This window comes from Gopherus evgoodei, chromosome 11, assembly GCF_007399415.2.
Source record: "Gopherus evgoodei ecotype Sinaloan lineage chromosome 11, rGopEvg1_v1.p, whole genome shotgun sequence".
Lineage (NCBI taxonomy): Eukaryota > Metazoa > Chordata > Testudines > Testudinidae > Gopherus > Gopherus evgoodei.
Genome location: NC_044332.1, coordinates 6,620,750 through 6,642,090, shown reverse-complemented (window position 1 = coordinate 6,642,090; position 21,341 = coordinate 6,620,750). Strand labels below are relative to the sequence as shown.

Below are 21,341 nucleotides of genomic sequence, written 5' to 3'. Positions count from 1 at the left end.
CTTGATCTGAAAAGGCACAGGATCATGAGCTTGTGAAAACGGACTTTAACTGAAGCCATTTTACCACCTGAGCTACAGTATTTACACTGTAGCCAACATTGCAAGATAAAGCCAGTGTGAGCTGTACTGTTGATAGGAGAACTGCACATGCAGTGAGAAAACACCCCTGGAATGGGTCACAGCTGAGGGTCTACAGGGCATTTGCTATAACCAGTGCTACTCAGTGAATTGGTTCAGTAACACCACATTTGGGAAGTGCAGGGGCTCATTTCACTGCAGCTGTAGCAGCCACCAGCCAGTCTCCGCTATTTCAGGAGGGTGAAGTCATCCTCTTGTGCACATGTGCTTACAGCACGTCACATGATCTCACTGCTAAACTCGTGCTGTTGCTTATATACATCATCCCACCCCAGACAGACTCAGCCCGGGGGAACCGTTACAGAGTTCCATGGCTGAAGTCTGCCACATTGACTCAGCTGGGGCTGAACCTAGTAACTTTGCTTGCATGGTGGTGGGTGCACTGCAATTAGCTACTGACAAATGGCCACACTCCTACACTGAGGTGCTGCATCTTGCTGCTGGTTTTGAGCTTCATTGCTTTGCAAAGGTGTTAATTGTATATGAGCTTCTCCTCTAGACAGAGAGTCCAGAAACCGTCCCAGCTTGCTTCCCTACCTCAGGGTGTAGGGAATTCAGAGGCCATCACTGGCCTCGGTTGAGATACAGCAGGGGGGGCCACCTTGCTATTAGCATCAGACATGAACTCAAGTACTACAGACAAGTGCACTTCGCACCACATGGAGAAAGAGGAACCTCCCATCACCTGTGTTGAGGCCAGGACAGCTCCTAGCAGTGTGCAGGCTTGGTCCTGGATGTGTCACAACCAGGCATGTCAGGCACCCCAATCCCTCTGGTGTATTTTCCCAAGGAGCCAGGGTGCATCTGTTTCGATGGTGTGCTAAGCATGCTTCTCTCTTCCCCTCCTACTTGTGTGGCAATATTAGCCCCCCTTGCAGTAGGTTTTGTTGGGAAGACACATTTAGAGACATGGGGCAATTCACACCTTCAGGGTGGTTGTTTCTGGCCAGCTGCCGGCTCAAACCAGGTCTACACTATAGCCTTCTGCCAGCATGGCTGGATCGGGGGTGTGACCCCTGTGTAAGACACCTGTGCCTGCACCAAGCCTGGAGTGCCAGTACACAGCAGAACTGCACTTTTACTGGACAGCTTGTGTCCCCTGCGGTGGTGGGGAGAGTCTGGAATAATCCATGGTGACAAAGCCTTTCAAGGGCAGGCCAGACCCCAGGCAGACATCACCACGTTGGTTAGTCTCAGTTCACATTTTCCATCCACTCCCCTGCAGCCAGGAGGGTCAGAAGTGGGACCCCAGGAGCTGAAGCCTTAGGCCTGGGTCTATAGTTTGTCTATGCACTGATCTGGCTCTGGGAAGTGAATCAGCCCTGCCTCCAGCATAGACCTGTCAGGCAGAATCCATCACCCACAACCCAGGCAGCTCAAAACCAAAAGGGAATGTAGAGGCTTATCTGAAAGGGTCCTCAGGAGACAGGCCACCCTCTAGCAGGAGCAGATCCCTGGCTGGGCTCTAGGACACTCAGAGAATCCAGGGGTTTGTCTAAGAGGAAAGCCTCTTAGGAACTCCTAGGCTGCTGCCTCTTCCTGCTTAAATACCTGCCCTGCTAAGCCCAGCTGGAAGCTGGCTGTCTCTAATTGGCAGGCTGAATGGGGCCTCTGGGACCTGGCTCCCTTTGCAGAAAATTAGCCCTTTTCCTATCGGATTGAGTGTGGGACACATTCACCCCAGCACTGACACACTCCAGAAGCCTTCTCAGACCCTGTGTTGTTGTTCCATTTGCTTCCTGCCCAACAGCCTCACTGTGTGCAAGGCTGTGTGTCAGTTCTGGAGGTGGAGAATTTCCCCAACCCATTTCAGTGGAGTGACTCCTGAGTTACCCTGGGTTGAGAAAGGAGAATCAGGGTCCCTGATTATGTAGCAATTGCTGTTTCCCCAGCAGCGGCTGTTCATGCTGCAGGAGCTCAGGGCTGTGCTTTCTCCCTGGGTTTCTGTTTCCCCGCAGGCTGCGCGGTGGGGCTCTCCATGGTCATTAGAAGCAGAGGCCTGTGCACAGCTGTCAGCACCCAAGTTGCTCCCCCAGAGGACAGAGCAGCCTCCTGCCTCCTGTGCTGCCTGCCCAGCAGCCCCCTTCCTCACCCGCTCCAGCCCTCTCTGCCCCAGAGCTGCCTGAGAGTGCAGCCAGGGGAAGCGCCAGCTGGCGGGGCAGCTCGTGTTCCTTCCCGCCCGGGGAACGTTCTGTGCCTCCTGAGAGCCCCTTACCCCACTTGCCAGGGGTCCCACATTCTGTCTCCTGCCACAGCCCCGCAAGCCAGGCTCTGCAAAAGGGCTGCCTGAAGCCCAAGCTGGTGCATGCTGCCACGGGACCCGCCACTTCAGGGCTGGGTAACAGGCTGCCACTATCCCCCGCCCGCAGTAACCAGGCTTTTAGTATCCAGTCAGTACATCTGACTGAACACGCCAGGTTCCCTTCTCAACTGGACTTTCCGGTCAAAAACCGGACACCTGGCAACCCTAATTTCTGATTCTGTGCTAGTGGCTGCGTATTGCTCCCACTGCCAAATGTGGTGCGCTACTTGTATCCCCCTTTTCCAGAGGCGCTTGTAGCCCCACTGAAGCCAATGGCACTATGCCGATTTTCACCAGCGGCGGATCTGGTCTACTTCGCAGTGTTTCTCAAGTAACATAGCACAGCCTGGCAGCTGGCTGCTGGTGGGCCGCTGTCATAAACAGACAGTTAAGAGTTAATGCCTCTTTTACCTGTAAAGGGTTAAGAAGCTCAGTAAATCTGGCTGATGCCTGACCAGAGGACCAATAAGGGGACAAGATACTTTCAAATCATGGTGGAGGGAAGTTTTTGTGTGTGCTCTTTGTTTTGGGTGTTGTTCGCTCTTGGGACTAAGAGGGAGCAGACATCCATCCAGGCTCTCCAAATCTTTCTAAACCAGTCTCTCGTGTTTCAAAATTGTAAGTAACAGCCAGGCAAGGCGGATTAGTTTTATTTCTGTTTTCTCAACTTGAGAGGATTTTATCTCTGTTTGCTGTAACTTTGAACCTAAGACTAGAGGGGGTTCCTCTGGGCTATACGAATTTGATTACCTTGTAAAGTATTTTCCATCCTGATTTTACAGAGATAATTTTGACCTTTCTTCTTTAATTAAAAGCTTTTTTTTTAAGAAGCTGATTGATTTTTCCTTGTTTTAAGATCCAAGGGGATTGGATCCGGACTCACCAGGGATTGGTGGGGGAAAGGAGGGGGGATGGTTAATTTCTCCTTCTTTTAAGATCCAAGGGGTTTGGATCTGTGTTCACCAGGGAATTGGTGAAGCCTCTCTAGGCTGCCAAGGGAGAGGAAGGTTTTGGGGGGGACAAGAAGTGCTTCAGACACTGACATTTCTGGATGGTGGCAGAGTTACCAGATCAGAGCTAATAATTAAGCTTAGAAGAGTCCATGCAGGTCCCCACATTTGTACCTAAAGTTCAGAGTGGGGAAGGAATCTTGACAGCCGCAGAAGGCAGAATAGCAGCGGGGAGCTCAGCCCAGCCGGCTCAATGTGGGGCAGCAGACATGCATTGTTTAAAAGGAGAGCAGGAACATTCTGCATGGCACCTTGGTGGAAGTGGGAAGTAAGGCCTACATGGATTCAGCACAGGGTGACCAGATGTCCTGATTTTATAAGGACAGTCCCAATATTTGGGGCTTTTTCTTATATAGGCTTCTATTACCCCCCACTCCCATCCCGATTGTTCACACTTGCTGTCTGGTCACCCTAGTTCAGCATCTTCTAACTTGAAACCAGAAGGGACCATTAGATCATCTGGTCTGACCTGACTAATGGGCAAATCTCATGCAGAGTGGCATGGGTGGCCCGCAACGAGTGACTAACAGAGCTGGGAATTAGAGACGCCAGCTCAGGCCTCAGCAGAGCAGGAAGTGTTTGTTGTCCTAGGAGGTGGGTGCAACTGCACAGATGTGCAATGGCAAGATGTCTGCCATCTGGACTGCACAATCGCCAGCTGTGTGGGGCCTGCTGAAATGTTCATCTTGATTCGCCAGCGTATTACTCCTGCTGCCATGACATATTGGTCAGGGGAGTCGGACCAGTTATATTCCACCTGCTTTCAGATGGATTCAGAATCCAGACTAAAAAGCTGGCTCCTGTGCCCGGTGATCACATCAAAAGACTTTATTGTGTGGAAGAGAAATTGTTCAGGAAAAGAGACGCAATCTCAGGGGAAAGTGACGCCACTCGGTTCTTAAGATCCTACTGCCCAGGAGAGTTGAGACAAGTCGGATTCGTTTCAAGTCACAGCAGACCCATGCGGGGCTCCGTTTCTCAATTTTTTTAATTATTATTTTGGTTTGTATAAAAAAGCCCATGTTCTAGGAAGATAATTAACATGGGAATTTGTATTTCTTCCCCCCAGCAATTTTCTGGCATAAACCATCTTAGCTTGAGAGCAAAAGCCAGAGATGGAGGACAAATGGGGAACAGAGGAGAGAAAAAGAAAAAACAGGCAAGAGGGAAATTGTCTGCAAAAATACTGGAGTTATCAACTGCTCTTTGGTTTCTATCATTTATAACCACAAAGATATTGTACATTGAAATGAGACCAAACATTTTCATTTGCCTAGAAGAGAAGCTGGGATGTGGAAGGAAGAGAGGAGAAGGGTCTTTTCTTATCATCATTCAAATTCATTCTTTGTCTTAGCCATTTCATTCATCTTGAATGGATTCACTGCTTTCTTCTAGAGGGAAGCAAGCTTGCCTATGTCCATAGCCCGACTTCCGGGAGTTCTCCACAACAGTTCTCCTCCGGCCAAACCGTCCCACGGGTCTGATCCCACGCCCTGTGTACCAGGAAGGGTCGATATCAGGGTCTAGAAGGCAAAGGCCAGGAAGTATTTAGAACGTGAGGGTGAGGACTAATTCTCCTGAGCACGTGTCACAGCCACCTGGTGGTGTGGCCTTCGCTTATTCTAAAATGACAATGTCTTTTGCACAATAATGAAGGAGGGAAGGGGGTAGCCATACAGAGGAGGGACTGGGTGACTGAGGGCACTGGGAATGGGGTGCAACTTTCTTCCCCTGTCTGGTTCCCGTTGTGCCGGGCCTATGGAGAAGCACAGGACTCGATTCTCCAGGGACTGCTGTCCAGCCCCTTTCACAACCACAGCTAAAAACCAATAGCAGGCACCCTGAGCCCTGCAGAGCAAACAGGGCGCCTCTGGGGTGACGGGAACGAAGGAGCAGATTCTTTGAAATCAGTGGGGCTCCGCTAATTCACAGCTGCTGAGGATCTGGCCCATGTGCTTAGTTCTCTTGCTCTGCAATGACTCACTTGCTGACATGTGACCTGTGTGTCCTCGCGGCTGTTAGAACATGGGCTTTTGTGCTACTACAGACTATGAGCACATGGGGCTCTGTCATCCTGAGGATGCCAACAGCATGGTGTGTTTATAGGCTACCCCTCCACCAGAGCACCAGGCAATTGCATTGGCCCAAGCTAATTCAGGTGAGCTGGGGAGTCAGGAGAGCTGGGTTCTAACCCTGCCTGTGACCTCGAGAAAGTCACCGCTCCTGTGTCTTGTGTGTTTATATTGCAAACTCTTAACTTGTTCTTAGAAGATAAAATAAAAAAAAGAATAGGTTAAAAATCACTTAGAAAAGTTAGATGCCTGCAAGTCACCAGGGCCTGATGACATGCATCCTAGAACACTCAAGGAGCTAATAGAGGAGGTATCTGAGCCTCTAGCTATTATCTTTGGAAAATCATGGGAAACAGGAGAGATTCCGGAAGACTGGAAAAGGGCAAATATAGTGCCCATCTATAAAAAGGGAAATAAAAACAACCCAGGAAACTACAGACCAGTTAGTTTTAACTTCTGTGCCAGTGAAGATAATGGAGCAAGTAATTAAGGAAATCATCTGCAAGCACTTGGAAGGTGGTAATGTGAGAGGGAATAGCCAGCATGAATTTGTAAAGAACAAATCGTGTCAAACCAATTTGATAGCTTTCTTTGATAGGATAACAAGTCTTGTGGAAAAGGGAGAAGTGGTGGATGTGGTATACCTAGACTTTAGTAAGTCATTTGATATGGTCTCGCATTATATTCTTATTGATAAACTAGGCAAATACAATTTAGATGTGGCTACTATAAGGTGGGTGCACAACTGGCTGGATAACCATACTCAGAGAGTAGTTATTAATGGTTCCCAGTCCTGCTGGGAAGGTATAACAAGTGGGGTTCCACAGGGGTCTGTTTTGGGACCGGCTCTGTTCAATATCTTCATCAACAACTTAGATGTTGGCATAGAAAGTACGCTTATTAAGTTTGCAGATGATACCAAACTGGGAAGGACTGCAACTGCTTTGGAGGACAGGGTCATAATTCAAAATGATCTGGACAAATTGTAGAAATGGTCTGAGGTAAACAGGATGAAGTTTAATTAAGACAAATGCAAAGTGCTCCACTTAGGAAGGAACAATCAATTTCACATATACAGAATGGGAAGAGACTGTCTAGGAAGGAGTACGGCAGAAAGGGATCTAGGGGTTATAGTGGACCACAAGCTAAATATGAGTCAACAGTGTGATGCTGTTGCAAAAAAGGCAAACGTGATTCTGGGATGCATTAAGAGATGCGTTGTGAGCAAGACACGAGAAGTCATTCTTCCGCTCTACTCTGCATTGGTTAGGTCTCAACTGGAGTATTGTGTCCAGATCTGGGCAGCACATTTCAAGAAAGATGTGGAGAAATTGGAAAGGGTCCAGAGAAGAGCAACAAGAATGATTAAAGGTCTTGAGAACATGACCTATGAAAGAAGGCTGAAAGAATTGGGTTTGTTTAGTCTGGAAAAGAGAAGACAGAGGGGACATGATAGCAGTTTTCAGATATCTAAAAGGGTGTCATCAGGAGGAGGAAGAAAACTTGTGCACCTTCCCTTCTAATGATAGAACAAGAAGCAACGGGCTTAAACTGCAGCAAGGGAGATTTAGGTTGGACACTACAAAAAAGTTCCTAACTGTCAGGGTGGTTAAACACTGGAATAAATTGCCTAGGGAGGTTGTGGAATCTCCATCTCTGGAGATATTTAAGAGTAGGTTAGATAAATGTCTATCAGGGATGGTCTAGACAGTATTTGGCCCTGCCATGAGGGCAGGGGACTGGACTCAATGACCTCTCGAGGTCCCTTCCAGTCCTAGAGTCTATGAATCTATGACTCTATAAGGAAGGGCTGTTACTGCAAGGGGTGTGCCTGGTGCTTAGCACAGAGCTGGCCTGATCGCGTCGGGTGCCACTGGGTGCTGCCGTGACACACGTTGGAGGAAGAGATTTGCTGGACAGGCTGATTAAAAACTGCAAGTTTTGAAGTTCTGCTGTCTGGAAAATTCCTCTAGCCTTTTCCTAGCTCATTGAACCTGCAACACGGCTGGGCCAGGAAATGCCATCTGCAGGCCCTTTGTAGGCTTTGCTGGGGAGAACGGCCCTCGGGGTGGTCGGGAGGAAGGGGGTTAAAAGATGTAAGGAATTGTTTTAGAGTGTCTAAAGTCCCTCTAAAGGACCGTTTTGAAGTCCAGCTCCTGGACTGAGCCAGAGCGGAGTGGCTGGGTGGGGGGGATGGATTGGGTTGCAGAAGATGAGAGGGAAAATGCAGAGGCAGGAGGGGGCAGCTATGGGGAGCAAGAGGGGGATTTTGGAGGGACAAGAACAAAACCTAGATAATACAAGGACAGAAAGCTCAGCCATCTCACACTGCAGCCTTCTAGCCTTGTAGTAACCCGTAATGTTGCACGTTTACCGGCAGAGGGCGTGACTACACAGGCCCGAGCGCACACTGGCCAGCAGTGACAGCCTTAACCGAGAGGCCTTTTCAAAAACTTTTGCTGCATTTGAACAACTCCACGTGTTTGGGGTCAGGCTGGGACGGGTCCTTACACACGTGCGTACGTGTGTGCAAGGGGACCCCACTTCTGCCATGCCAGGCCCATGCCCAGCTGTGGTCAGTGTGCACGGAGAGGTACAGGGGGGAGGCAGAGCGGCTTGAGCTGCTCTGTGTGCGGGCAGGCTTCATACGCACACAGTGCTGCTCCTGCACCTCGGCATTACACCCTGTTCAACGCCTGGACGCTTTGGAGACTCTCCACCCTGTGACTAAACCAGGCTCTGAACATAGGCTACCACGGGTGAGAGACAGGAGAAGCCTCTCTATTAAACACTGACTCTGCCATGTCACCCATTGATACCGTCACCGATCTCCTAGGTTCTTCTGTGCTGGAGCCAATTATCTGGGGGAGGGCAGAGATAACGGGGGGGGCAGCATAGCCATTTGGGGTGGCTCTGCACCAGTCTGCACCAGCTGAGGAGCTGGCCTGGCTGCTGCAGTTCCAGGGACTTACTCCTGATTTCCATGGATCGCTCGTGGAGTCGGCATTCGGCTTTGGGCAGGGCCAGACCGATGAGCAGCAGGTACATGAAGCAGGCAGCCAGCAGTTTCATTCCCTTCAGCTCGCCCAAGGCCTGTGGCTGATGCCGGAATTTAGCAAGGTGTGAGTCCAGCCTGCAGAAACAGAGGCCAGGAGAGTTAATCAGATGGTCATCTTGGGTGGGGGTGGGGTGGGCAAATGAATCCACTCTCCGGAGAGACACCCACTGAATAACAGGAATTACACCTGTTCCTGGGAAACTGGGGGAAACGGAAATTTTTTTTTTTAAATTTGGAGCCATTAAAATGTTTTGGTTAGTTAATGTCAAAACAATACACACTATTAAATCATCAATCTTAAACACATTAAAATGAATAGTTTACCATCAAAGTCAAAACTAAACAAATCAAAATGAGGAGATTCAAAACGTTGTGTTTTGACTCTATGAAAATGAAATACTTCAACACTATTGAAACAAAACCAGAAAGTCAAAACAGTTCATTATGGTTTTTATGCATCCAATATGTTGTCAGAATTGACACATTCCTGCAAAACAGCTGGACTTTGACAAAACTGCATTTTCCAATGGAAAAAAGGTTCCCCTGAAAGTGTTTTGACCAGCACCAGTGGGAACGGGATGCATGATCAGCACTGTCAACCACACCTTAGTCATTCCAAAATCATGAGTCAGGTCTCCCCAAATCATGAGATCATGATCTATCTATCTATCTATAAAAAAACGTTTCTTTTTATTTGCCAGTCTGGTTTCTGAGCTGTTACAGTGCACTTGGGTTCTATTTTCAAGCTTTTCTCCTTAGCCAGAAGAGCGAAAAATCCATTTTTGATGAAAGCCAAGACTCTCGTGCGATTTCTGGATTCCAAAACTGGATAAACAATCTCGAGAGTTGGCATCACTCTAAGCAGTGAGTGAATAGTTGCCTTTTTGGAGCTGCAACTAAACCTGAGACCTAAACTTACCTGTGAAACCACACACAGGTGCACACGTGAGTCCGCCTCCTCTATGGGCATGTAACAGGGCGGCTTGCCTGGGTTCTGGAGTCTAGGCTAAGCCAGGCCAGAGTACAAGAGGAGCCTCACCTGAGCGGATGCAGGTGATTTAATATAAGAGGCAGCAGGATGTGACAGGCGTGTGGCTGGTTGAGAGGGAGGAAGGAGCAGGAGGGCAAGCAAAGTTGCCAGCGGGCTGAGACCTGGCAGCTTTGGGTACAAGACTCTCTGGAGTGCTTAAGGGGCTGCTAGAGGCAAGACACTGCAGAGGCATCCCCGGCCACAAGGGGGCGCTTGCGCAGCAGCAACACTATAGGGCAGAAAAGGGCAGTGAAAGGGCTGCAAGCCCGACCACCACAGTGACACATGCACCGATGCCTTGAGCTGGTAACTGCATCTGTGACATGGGTCCAAGGAGCTGGCTGGGGTAGAGGCAGGCAGTGGGGGAGGAGGGGGTGCAGTGGGCAGGCCAGCATTGTCCCATCTATTTGCATTGCTCATGGCAGAGATGGAACACAGCCAGGGCTAATACGTTTCTGCTGCCCATCCATCCGTAAAGCCGCTGATAGCTGTTGGCTTTGGAAGTCCTGGCAGTGGGGCCTCTGGGGAGATCCATGGCATTTGCTCCCTCCAGCAGGGGTTTTGATAGGAGTAAATGCTCTGGGCCCAGAGTTTTGAGATTACTCTACCCTGGAGATGACTGAGCCCTGCACCAAAAGCTACATATTTTGAAGGCACCAAGGACCATAAAAACTCTCTGAGCCCTCGTCATCTCTGGCCTCGATCCTGCAACCTGAGTACAGCTAGAGGCATCTCAAGATCTTAAGGATCATAGCACAACTCTCCCCCTCTGTCCATCTCCTAATGTGCTACCTGGAAAAGCTTGAAGTCAGGGAACAACCGCAGCCACTATACTGTCCTAAGCTGACTGTCAATTCCCAATGTGTGTAGGCTCATAGACTTTAAGGCCAAAAGGAACCATCAGGATCATCTAATCGGACCTCCTGCACACAGCAGGCCCCACAACCTCACCCACCAAACTCCTGTAATATTTATGAAGCACCAACAAAGTGCTTTGCCTATAAATAAAATACTACAGTCATCTTCCCCCTCCCCCCTCTGCTGTTTATTTTTCTACCTTCCTCTCTAGGAGCAAGGGGTGAACTCCTGACCCTCGCTCTGGTCACGGTTATTGGAAGTGAGAACAAAATGTTTTCCCCATTCCATAAAAGTATTTCAATATTTACATTTTTTCCCCATCATGACTCAGGATAAGAAGTCAAAATCTCAAAAATTTCCTGAACTGAAAATTAAAAAAAATAAAAATCAGTTTAGGTCAATCAAAATGTTTCATTTTGATCATTTCAAAATGTTTTATTTCAGTTTTGACCCTTAATTTTTTAACTATCGCTGGCTGAAATTTTGAAATGAAAAGTTGTTTAGGAATCAGAACTTTGGCATTTCAAGAAATGCCAAAATGAAACATTGTGAACATTTTCAAAAAAAGTCAAGTCAAGAAATGAATCAAAACTGACCCTTTTGAATGATAAATTTTGGTTTTTGAGAAATCAGATTGTTCTGATGACAAACACTGAGGCCACGTCCAGACTAGGGATTAAAATCGATTTTAGATACGCAACTTCAGCTACGAGAATAATGTAGCTGAAGTCGAATTTCTAAAATCGAGGTACTCACCAGTCTGGACGGCGCTGCATCGATGTCCGCGGCTCTCCGTGTCGATTCCGGAACTCCGTTCGGATTGATGGAGTTCCGGAATCGATGTAAGCGCGCTCGGGGATCGATACACCGCATCCAGACTAGACGCGATATATCGATCCCCGAGCAATCGATTTTAACCCGCCGATGCCGCGAGTTAGTCTGGACGAGGGCTGAGTAAAAACCATTCCTGACCAGCTCTGATTGCTCTTCCTTTTTGTATAGTCCTTGGTGAATGACAATAAGACATTGCAAGAAAAGAATTGCTTTGAAAAGCTTCCTGGTCTGTTACTTCTGTTCATTGTTATTTTCTATCCAAGTTATTGACCTGCTTAAAACACTGAAGTGGTTCAGAAATAGATAGATGTCTTCATCCTAGGAAATAAATGACCAAGTCATCTGTCTGCGTGAGGAGTCAACACAAGTATAAGTGTTCATTGTAACCTACAGTCTCAGTGGCAAGTCCTACTACCTTGTGAATTCTTTCCCTAGCACATCAGAGAGGGCGTTTTGGAAGCCATTTCTTATTGATGTGAATAAAAAGGAAACTCGGGCTGGGGAGTGGTGGGGAAAGGCAGGCTGTCATTTAATGAAGCAATGGGTAGAAAAATATAGGGGAAGCTGTAGGGGATCCAAACTCTGGCCCAGTGAGCCTATGTGCATGACTAAGGGGAGCAGAACCTGAAGCTGGGTGGGCTAGTGGTGAGACCATTGGGCTGGGGCCCAGAACTGGTAGATTTCTGGTTCTGGTTCTATCACTGACCCTTGCCAGGCTTTGACTCTCTTTAGTCGTCACTTTCCTGTCTGTCAAACAGGCATAACAACACTTCCCGAGAGCATGTTCTGAGGCCTAATGAATGTTTGTTAAGCAGGCTGAGATCCTTGGAGGATGGGAGGGGCTGCACACCCGCAAACTATTGTTCTGAATTATGCTATGAAATCCATGTAATTGGATTATGCCATTAAGGTGTTCGGTGGGGATGGCTACCTGTTAATAGCTGTGCATGGGGAAGGAGCCACACAGTTAAAAATAATAATAATAATAAAAGAATAAAATAAAAGTTCCCAGTGACACCGAAGGCAACTGTCAGACTGACTCCTCCTGCACCCCTAGGTCTGACACTGCAGACACTGGAGCTCTGGGGCCCAGCCCAAAGCCCACTGGGAGTCTTTCCATGGATGTCAGCAGGCAGGGCCGGTGCAAGGCTGTTTTGCGCCTTAGGCGAAACTTCCATCTTGCGCCCTCCCTGCCCCGTACCCCAGCCCTGAGGCACCCCCCCTCAGCAGCTCCCCACCTCTGCCCTGAGGAGTTCCCCCGAGGCAGCTCCCCACCACCCTGAGGCACCCCACTTGTGGCAGCTCCCCCCCCGCCCTGAGGCCCCCCCCTTGTGGCAGCTCCCCATCCTCCGCCCTGAGGTGCCTCCCTTGTGGCAGCTCCCCCCCTGCGCCCTGAGGCACCCCCCACCCAGCTCACCCCTGCTCCGAGCACGAGTACCCCGAGCACGCCATGCCTACTTCACTTCTCTGGCCCTGCAATCCTGGGAGGCGGGAGAAGTGAAGCAGCCACAGAGTGCTCGGGGAGGAGGCAGGGCAGGGGTGAGCTGGGGCGGGGAGTTCCCCTCCAGGGCCGCCTGCAGCTTCCCACATACACTTGCTGCGGGCGGCCCTCCCCGCACTCCCCTGCCCCAGCTCCCTCCGCCTAAATGCCAGCGGCGACCAGGGCGGCTAAAGATCTGGCTGCCACGGTCGCTGCCGAAGAAAATGGCGCCCCTCAAATGTCAGTGCCCACCTAGGTTGTCTAAATGGTTGCACCGGCCCTGTCAGCAGGCCCTTAGCGGGCATCCTAAGAAGGGTTTCAGGTGCCTTAGTGAAGGGCTGGAAGTCAGGTGCTTTAGGACTTGTCTGCATCTGAAATGCTACAGCAGCACAGTTGTTGCACCGCTGTAGCGCTTTGGTGTAGACACTCCCTATGCTGACAGGAGTTAATCCACCTCCCTGAGAGGTGGTAGCTAGGTTGATGGTTCCAGCAACCTAGCACTGGCTACACAGGAACTTAGGTCAGCTTAACTACCCACGGAAGGGTCTGCACTTTTCACACCCCTGAGCAAGGTGAGCTGGGTTGAGCTAATTTTCTAGTTTAGACTAGCCCTTAGTTGCCACCTCCTTGTTTCTCTGAATCGCGAACCATTAATTCCTATGAACTGCAGGAGCACCCCTTTGGGAGAGCAGGATGAGTCCCGTGACAGAGCCGCATACGCCCTGAGTTTCATACCTGTAACTGGCAGAGCCATCAGTGGATGGCGGCCCTAGGCTGGATTTGCATTTACTCCGATGCCTCCCACCACCAAGCTAGTGTGTGGTTTCAATTTGTCAGCGTGATTTACACTGACAGTCACATAGCCCTTCCCCTTGCCGGGAATCACTCTGGGACTCCAGGTAGAAACAAAGTGACTCTGTTGGACAATCTCTTACCAGAAAGGCCAGCTGATTGCAGTTATAGTGCTGCCAGCAGGCTGCTGAGTTTGAACCTTAGAGTAGCAAATATCCAATGGAAGGAAATGTGCTAATCTTTATAGAACCTTCTGTCCATCCACACCTGCTCTTTTCCCCTGGGCTGTATCACCACTGATCGCCTCCTTTTTAGTCCTCAGGGTTTCTCTCCTGCATGCAGCGATAATTGTACAGGAAGTTATGCATCCGCCGCTGTGTGCACTCCATTTTAAAATGTGAAATTCTGGGCTACAGATAACAGATACATTCTGGCACCTTGAGAGAGACGGACTCTGAGCACTGAGGCTTCTTCACACCCCTTATGGCACAAGTTACACCGTGCTTCTTACGTTGTCGTTTAAATTGATGGCAACCATGCAACCGAACATACCGGGCATGGGAGTTAAAACTCCTCAACAATGCTTCCCCGTGCAACTGGCACACTCTCACTGCATCGCCCTCAGCATTCCAGTGGAGTCTGGACATTTAAAAGACGGCCCCTGGAGCCGATGCACTAGGAATGAGAGTGGGATCTGGCTGCAGGTTCTGCTGCATTTGTCCATTGCCCCATTCAGTACAAAGACAGACTTTTGGGCAGTCCAACACCCCACTGCTGCAGGACATGGCCCGGGGACACCAGTCAACGTGCAGATGTTTAGCTGGTAACTCTGAGTATCAGTGGAAGAACAGCATTGCCACCCAGCCCATTTCTAGTTCCTATGGCTCCTGGGATGTTCAAGTGTCATATAATCGACCTCTCAATGACAGTGATGCCACCTGTGGCTGTTACAGCTTGAGCAGAGTGCTCAGTTCAATCAAAAGGCCATTTCCCCCTGCAAAGTGCGAGACCTGAAAATCCCAGCCAGGCTCTGAAAATCAAACGTTTTTTTACATTAGCAATAAAGATTCTGCCATCAGGACGTCCAGAATTTGGCAATTCTGCCGCCGATGCAACAGACAGAAGAGACTCCACTTTGCTTTTCCAGAGCTGGCTCAATCTGCAGTGGGAACTTCATGCAAAAACCAGGTCAGGGAAGGAAGCAGGTGTGACCTAAGACATACAGGGCATAGTTTTTAAAACCGAGTGCACCCAGCCGCGGATGCATAACTTCAGGCACAATCACCACCCTTGCGGGTGATGGTACGATCCCAACTGAACACATCATTTTACTCTTTTCTGCCTTCCCCACTTTTTTTTTCCAATTGGGCTTTACAAGAGGTTAAATGGGTCTTAAACAATGAGGTTACTATTTGAGGATCAATGAATAGGCTAGACGCCTAACATGTCCAGTGTTGTTTTCTTCCACCACCTGGAATCCAGGAGCTAACTGAGCATGTACAACCTACAAGGGATGAGAGGGATTGTTTAAGAAGTTCTTAGCATCAGCTGCAGACTCAGACAAAGTCAGTTTTACTTTGCAGGCCTTTTGAAAATTCTAAAGCTCTGAACTGAATTGACAGAAAATACCTGTTTTGTCATGCAAACAACATTGTAGTAGCGGTTATAGTTCAGTCATGGGAAAACAGAATTAGAAGCCATTTGGATATAAGCTCAAAGGCTCTGACTGTGTATGGACACTTGCCTTTCATTGCACACTTCATGTACTTTCAGCAAAGAGCAGTTTATGAGAAATACTGTTTGCTGAACGTGTAACACTGCTCACATGGATGGATAGCACACAGACATTCATTTGCAGAAAAACCCACACCAAAAACTTCAAACAAGGTAACAAGCACATGGCCACAGCACACAAGGGTCACTGCATGAAAACACCTAGCTGCGTCCCCAAGATAACACATCACACAAGCAAACAAAGAGTGGAGGGAAAAAACAGTGGATTCAAATAAGGTGCAGTTCAAACCCCTTCCAGTTTACCTCTGGCTTATTTTGCTCTCCCTCTGCTTTCAGCACGATGCCTTCGCCTCAGCTGCGAGTGTGTGGCTGGCACACAGACATGCTAAAGTACTTACTGTGTGTCAAGCAGGAGTTCTGGAGTGCGATGATGCTTCCTTCCTCCGATGATTGGACTCTGTGAGCCAACGAGCCCGTTTGCCTGTTTTATGCCTTGCCTTAATGCTGATGTCACAGACAAAGCCAGCCCTGGACAAAACCAGGGCATGTTCACGTCAGCTCCCCTCCCCATAACCCATTATGTTAATTTTTATCAAATCAAGAAAGGGATTTTCATGACTCATGAGGGTGTTTAATTTATCTTGGGATTCTAATATTTGGACAAATCAGATAGCTTGGAAATACGCTAATCTTTCCCCCATGTCGGCCATTATTTCCTACGTACGGAGCTGGACCTCATCAGGGAATGTATGTTGTGCAGACGCATTCCAGAAGGCGCACACTGGTAAGTATCTGCATGTGGTTGCTGACTTAAGCTATAGTGGTGGAAATCCCACTTGGTGCTTCTATGTTAGGATTTTGTAGCACTGTCAATTTCTTTACTGCTGACAAGCCTGTACAGTTCATACGTCCCAAACCTAGGCCCAGGCCCTTCCAGTCCATTGGGGGTCAGCACAGTGCCCTGAGGGTCTCTCAAAATGTTCAGTTACTGACCAGCCCCAAATTTTGTCACCTCCTATCCATCTGGAGCTCCTCAGTTTGGGGCACCGTAGCTGGCGTAGCAGAATTCCCTCTGTTGGTGTCACTAAGCATAACCCTACGTAACTCGGGAGGGTGGAAGGCCACAAGAGTATGGAGCCTTCCTGGTTTTAGGCCTCAGCAGACAAGAGTCCCTCCATGTTTGAACTTTAATCGACCTAAAAGGCCAGGTGTAACAGCTGTTATCAGTTGCAACAGTTCTAACTGGTCTAAAGCAGAAATAAATGAAGCCTGTGCACCTTTAGCAGAAGGACAAGATAACTTGCAGAAGGAAAACTTACTAACGAGCTGCCGCGGCCAAGATTACTTAATGCATCTGCGCTTACGTAATTGCTACAGGGGGAGGAAGGAGGAGGAGGGAGGGGAAACGGGGGATTGCTAGTCAGTGAGAAAAGTTCTCATGGATATAAAGGAACAGACTGCTTGTTTTAGGTGTGCTTGATCTGAGTCAATCTCCCTGCACCGCTTTGAGATCTCAAATAAACTTGGTTTGCTTCTCCACCCTGGTGTGTTTATTGGCGCGGCACACCAGGCGACGGACCCCCCCGCTGTTGCTTGGCCTCAGGCAGTTATCTGCCAGCAACAGTTCTTGGCGCCCAACCTGGGGCATTGAGGCTAAAATTAGCCTTGCCTGGATCCCTTCTGGTGGTCGACGGATTGCGGTGACGACCGACGCCCAGCGCGCACCGGTGACTTCACCGGGGGCCTCGGCGGAGACGCAGTTCGACTGACCCCAGAGGGCACAATGGTGCAATGTGCTCGAGTAGTGGAGAAGCAGTTGAGGGCGACGGTGAGGAACCGGTCCCTTGGATAAGGTAGGAACAGTCCAGTGGTCTGGATTTTGCCTGTTATGACCTGGGGATGCCCAGTGTCACCCTAGGATATGGGGCAGGGACAGAGTACAGGCAGGGCATGGTGTACACCCTTAGAATGCATTCTAGCGAATTGGGAAGTGCTTGGATCAGATCCACTAACTAAAAGCAAACTAAAAAGTTCTATATAGTAGACTGGCCTCAATATCAACTAGAGGACCAGAAAGGTGGCCACCGGAAGGATCACTTAATTATAACATGATCCTCCAATTACTCCTGTTTTGTCAGTAAATGGGTAGCTTCTGAAGCTGTTTGTATGGAGAGCTCTTGTAAAAATACCCCACTGTAGTTCCAGTTCCTCCCTCCGTCTGGCGGAGTGCAAGGATCCAAAAGCAGGTTAGGGATAGTGCAGGGACAAAGGAGGGACCTGTCTAGAAAGGGGAGACCCTATGTCCTAGTGCACTCTCTCCCTGTTGTAGCTAAAAAGCAAGATCAGATGCAGAATGGTACTGGGGGCCAGTGTGAGTGACTGTTACCGGAAGACGCCCAGAGTACCCTGTGAAGCAAAAGCTCGTGACCAGGACTACTCTAACGCAAGCCCAGTAACTAGTGGATCTTTAGGAGGTCCGACCCATGGTGGGCTGACTTGGCCTGGCATCGTCCGGTGAGGAAGCTACCTGGGTCTAGGAGTGTGTGTACCCATCTTCCCTTCCCCTTTCCTTTCCGTGTGGGCTACTGACAGTCTGATCATCTCACTGGATGCAATCAGAGTAAGCGGCGCCATCTCCGAGAGACTAGCCGACGCTCTTTGCTGAAGGGAGGTGTAGGAGGGTCGTGGCCATCCTCGTTAGCCTCTCCTGTGTGAGTACCCTGTAGGGAAAAATCCTTAGTTTATGAACCGCTAGCACGGACAGGGCACTCTCCCTGTGTGTGTAAGTGGAAAATGGGTGGGGGGCAGTCTAAACATTCCATCTCACCCCCTAAGGGTTCCCCAGCATATTACATGTACGTACATTATAGTTCAACAACCTGCAGGTATTTAGAGAATTGGAATATTTACACGTGTGAAAATCCATCTAAACAATGCCCACTAGAAGGTACTTCAATCTAGATAAGATCATACATCTAAGAGGAGCGTTTAATCACCAAAAAGCCCTGATACAGGGTGAGCAAATTTGTCTATTGAGGAAAGGAACGGGTTAATTTAAAAATCATCTTGGCCCAGGGATGGAGGGGGGGGGGGTTGCTCTGCGTTCAAGGTCCAGAATCAAAGCAGACTATGCTAAGTACAAAGAAAAACTGCTTTCAGCCCCAGCTGGCTGTGAAGGAAAAAATATAGACAGAGGCGAACCAAAGGCAATACAAGTTACAGAACTAAGATTACATTTGCAAAGCTTAACTGTCCAGTAAGATCCAACAGTGTGCCTTTGTGACCCCGGAGCCGGTGTGGCTTGGTAACACTGAAGAAGCCGCAGGCAGCTGACCTGGACTGGAATCTCTGAAAGAGACGCTGCAGAAGATTCCAGGGTGCAAGAGAACAGCCCTCCAAAGAGTGGAAGCATGTTAGAAATTCTGGACAAGCTGTATACAGGATAATCTCCTGTCCACCTCTCCCCCCTTCTCTGAACATTATACACAGAAGTGGCCAGTCTGGACGTACGTGTGTGGGTATGAAAGGGGCTTGGGGCATTAATGTTTTACTGAGTGATGAGGGAGCATTCCCAACACTCTCCGTTGTTGTTTTATTATTTTATTAATGGAGCTTTAAAATACAGTTATATGGTGTGTTTTCTTTATCTTCCCCCAACGATCCTGTAGTGTCAGCCTGATCACCTGACACGAGGGATAGATTGGTAACAGAAATTTGTCACAGTTTGGTGAGCAATTAAGAAGGGGGGAGCCCTGCAGAATTTACACCATCTATTTGTTTTACCCTTGTTATTTTGTGTTTGCTTTGCTTGGTACTGTTGGTGTTATATGTTGAGAACTGCATGAGTAAAAGTGAATCCTAATAGGATAAGAAAACGCTATCTGGTTCTGGTTCTGTTCTGTTTAACCGGTTACTGTTGTTTTCCTGCTCTGTTCATTTGGGCGTTAGGAGTGTGGGCAGAACTGAACCTCTTGTTCGTAATTCCTCGGAGTGGAAGCCATGTGTGCGAGAAAGTTCTGAGGTTGAATTGAGATCCTTCTGTCCCGTCCCCTGTAGCGGTCAGTGGGAAAGTGGGAAAGTGGGAAAGTGGGAAAGTCTGGCTTAGACTGTAATTCCCTCTGCTCTCTGTGTAATTCTCTTTTCTGTTTAAGTGTCAAACAGATGAATGAGTCTCTGGGTAAACCCTCTAAGAATAGTCCTTTAAATTATATGTTAAATAAATGGCCTTTGCCCAATGGGCCATGTGTTTTTGTCCAGGTGGCAAGCCTCATGAAGGAGGACTCAGGTAGTCTTGTGAGTAAGAATGTTTAAGGGAAGAGACCAGGAGGGGTGGGGGCTAGTTGAGAAGCCCACCCTCCTAACTAAACTGGTAGTGGAACAAGTTGGTGCCCATGGAAGGGACGGTTCAGCAAGAAAAGCAGGATCGGGCCCAGGCGGGCAGGCAACAGACAGAGAGATTGGAAAACAGGTTGGAAAACTTTAAGGGTGTAGTGGAAGGAAGGAGTCAGTAAGTGTAAGCATGGAGATTTCAAATACCTAGGACTTACTTGGAATGGTGATTTAAGTTGATAAAAGTGGCTGTTGGGAGACAAGCAAGTGATTTAAGGGAGAGTGAGAAGTTAACTCTGTAGTTGCTGGAGAAAACGGCAGTTAAACTTTGTAAAAATGCTAAAGAAAAAAAAGTTTTTGGTGTCTGTGAAATGTTTGTAAATAAATTCAGGCAAAGAAGTTATTGGATTGCAATCATTTGGTGTGGCTATGAACAATTTAGTTGAATTAGCTGAAGAATGTATACAGTGTTATGTAATTGAAAACCTGGGCTGCCTATGAAACAAATACAAGAAACTATGGGGTAATTCCTCTGTTTTGCCTGAAGCCAACAAGAGTATTTGTATATTTCAAGCGCTGATTGTCTGCCCAGAAGGGGTGGGTAGACCTCTCTTTTTTTGTCTTTCAGATAATCAGAGAAAACTGATGCCAGCTGAACAGCATTCAACGTACCATGCATTTACTGGTACAATAGGAATCATGTTTTGTGTTCTATGTTCTGTCCTGTGGTGTTTGTCTTGTGGCCAGAATTTTTGTGTTTAATATTTTTATAAAATAGTCTAGTTTAAAATCAAACAAAAAGGTTAAATTAAAATGCAGATACTTGTTTTGTTCAACTTGAAATACAAAGTGTTTAGATAAATCAGGAGAATGTAATATACTAAAGTCTAAGGCATTTCCTTAAGTAAGGAAAAGAAACTTTATTGGTCAAACTGTTAATTGCAAAATTGTTGTTAAAATTTGCATACCAACAGTCTTTGAAAGCAAAGACATGAAAAGTTAACCCACTCCCCATATTGTACATGGGATCTTTCTGGCTACCTCAGATTTCTAGCCAGAGGGCTGGGGATGGTGGAAGGCTATTGGACTAGAGGTTGTACTGAGTGAACTCCTCAAAGTGGGTGTGCTTGTCCTGGCTTGTTGCTCCAAAGCTCTGTAATAAGGTTATTTTAGTAAAAGGGTGTATGTGGCATATATTAAATAATAAGACTAATGCACTGTATAATGACAATGTTTATGTCTTCATTGTTGGGAAGAAGGTATATAAGTAAAAAGTGGAAGTTTCCTTTGCAGGTTAAAAGAAGCCAAGAAGGGAAGAAGGACAAAGAACAGAATGAATTAACTGAAAAAAATAAAATAAAATAGCAAGCTCAGGCTGTAGATAAGACACTGATTCCATTCAAGGACACTGCTCACAGTTGACTTGGCTAACAACAAGGAAAAGGAGGGCTTGAATTTGCCCACGCAGCTATGAGATTTGCAAAACATTGCCAGGCACTAATAAAATGTGTTAAGTTTCTTTTCTCACAGGTAAAGAAGGGCTACCCAAAGACCCTAGCAGCCCTGCCACCCCTTGGAACCAGGAGACGGGATTGATGTAAAGGTCCACCGACAAAAGACTGCCTTGGCTCCATGCTGGAAAAGCCCTTATTAAGTCCTGCTACCTACCAACACCGCTGTGAAGTGCCAAAGACTGACTGCTTG

At 48.0% G+C, this 21,341-nt stretch overlaps 1 protein-coding gene across 2 annotated transcripts; it reads right to left on the bottom strand.

Moving 5' to 3' along the window:
• Positions 1-4,429: 4,429 nt before the first annotated feature.
• On the bottom strand, positions 4,430-15,747 carry PRLH (prolactin releasing hormone). 2 transcript variants are annotated; one of them, XM_030580767.1, is made up of 3 exons: positions 15,707-15,747; positions 8,495-8,655; positions 4,430-4,973 (listed from the first exon to the last, which is right to left on the bottom strand). In XM_030580767.1, the coding sequence occupies exons 2-3, from the start codon at positions 8,592-8,594 to the stop codon at positions 4,810-4,812; spliced, it is 264 nt and encodes an 87-aa protein (XP_030436627.1). In that variant the 5' UTR covers positions 8,595-8,655; positions 15,707-15,747; the 3' UTR covers positions 4,430-4,809. The 2 variants fall into 2 exon arrangements, with proteins under 2 accessions (XP_030436627.1, XP_030436628.1); XM_030580768.1 differs by lacking the exon at positions 15,707-15,747 and adding an exon at positions 15,612-15,695.
• Between the last annotated feature and the right edge of the window lie 5,594 nt (positions 15,748-21,341).

Excerpts from the sequence above, each read along its gene's own strand:
- PRLH (XM_030580767.1), bottom strand. The coding sequence starts at position 8,594 with ATGAAACTGCTGGCTGCCTGCTTCATGTACCTGCTGCTCATCGGTCTG. Across the intron at positions 4,974-8,494 it reads GCGATCCATGGAAATCAGGA|ACCCTGATATCGACCCTTCC; the intron begins GTAAGTCCCTGG and ends TTTGCCTTCTAG.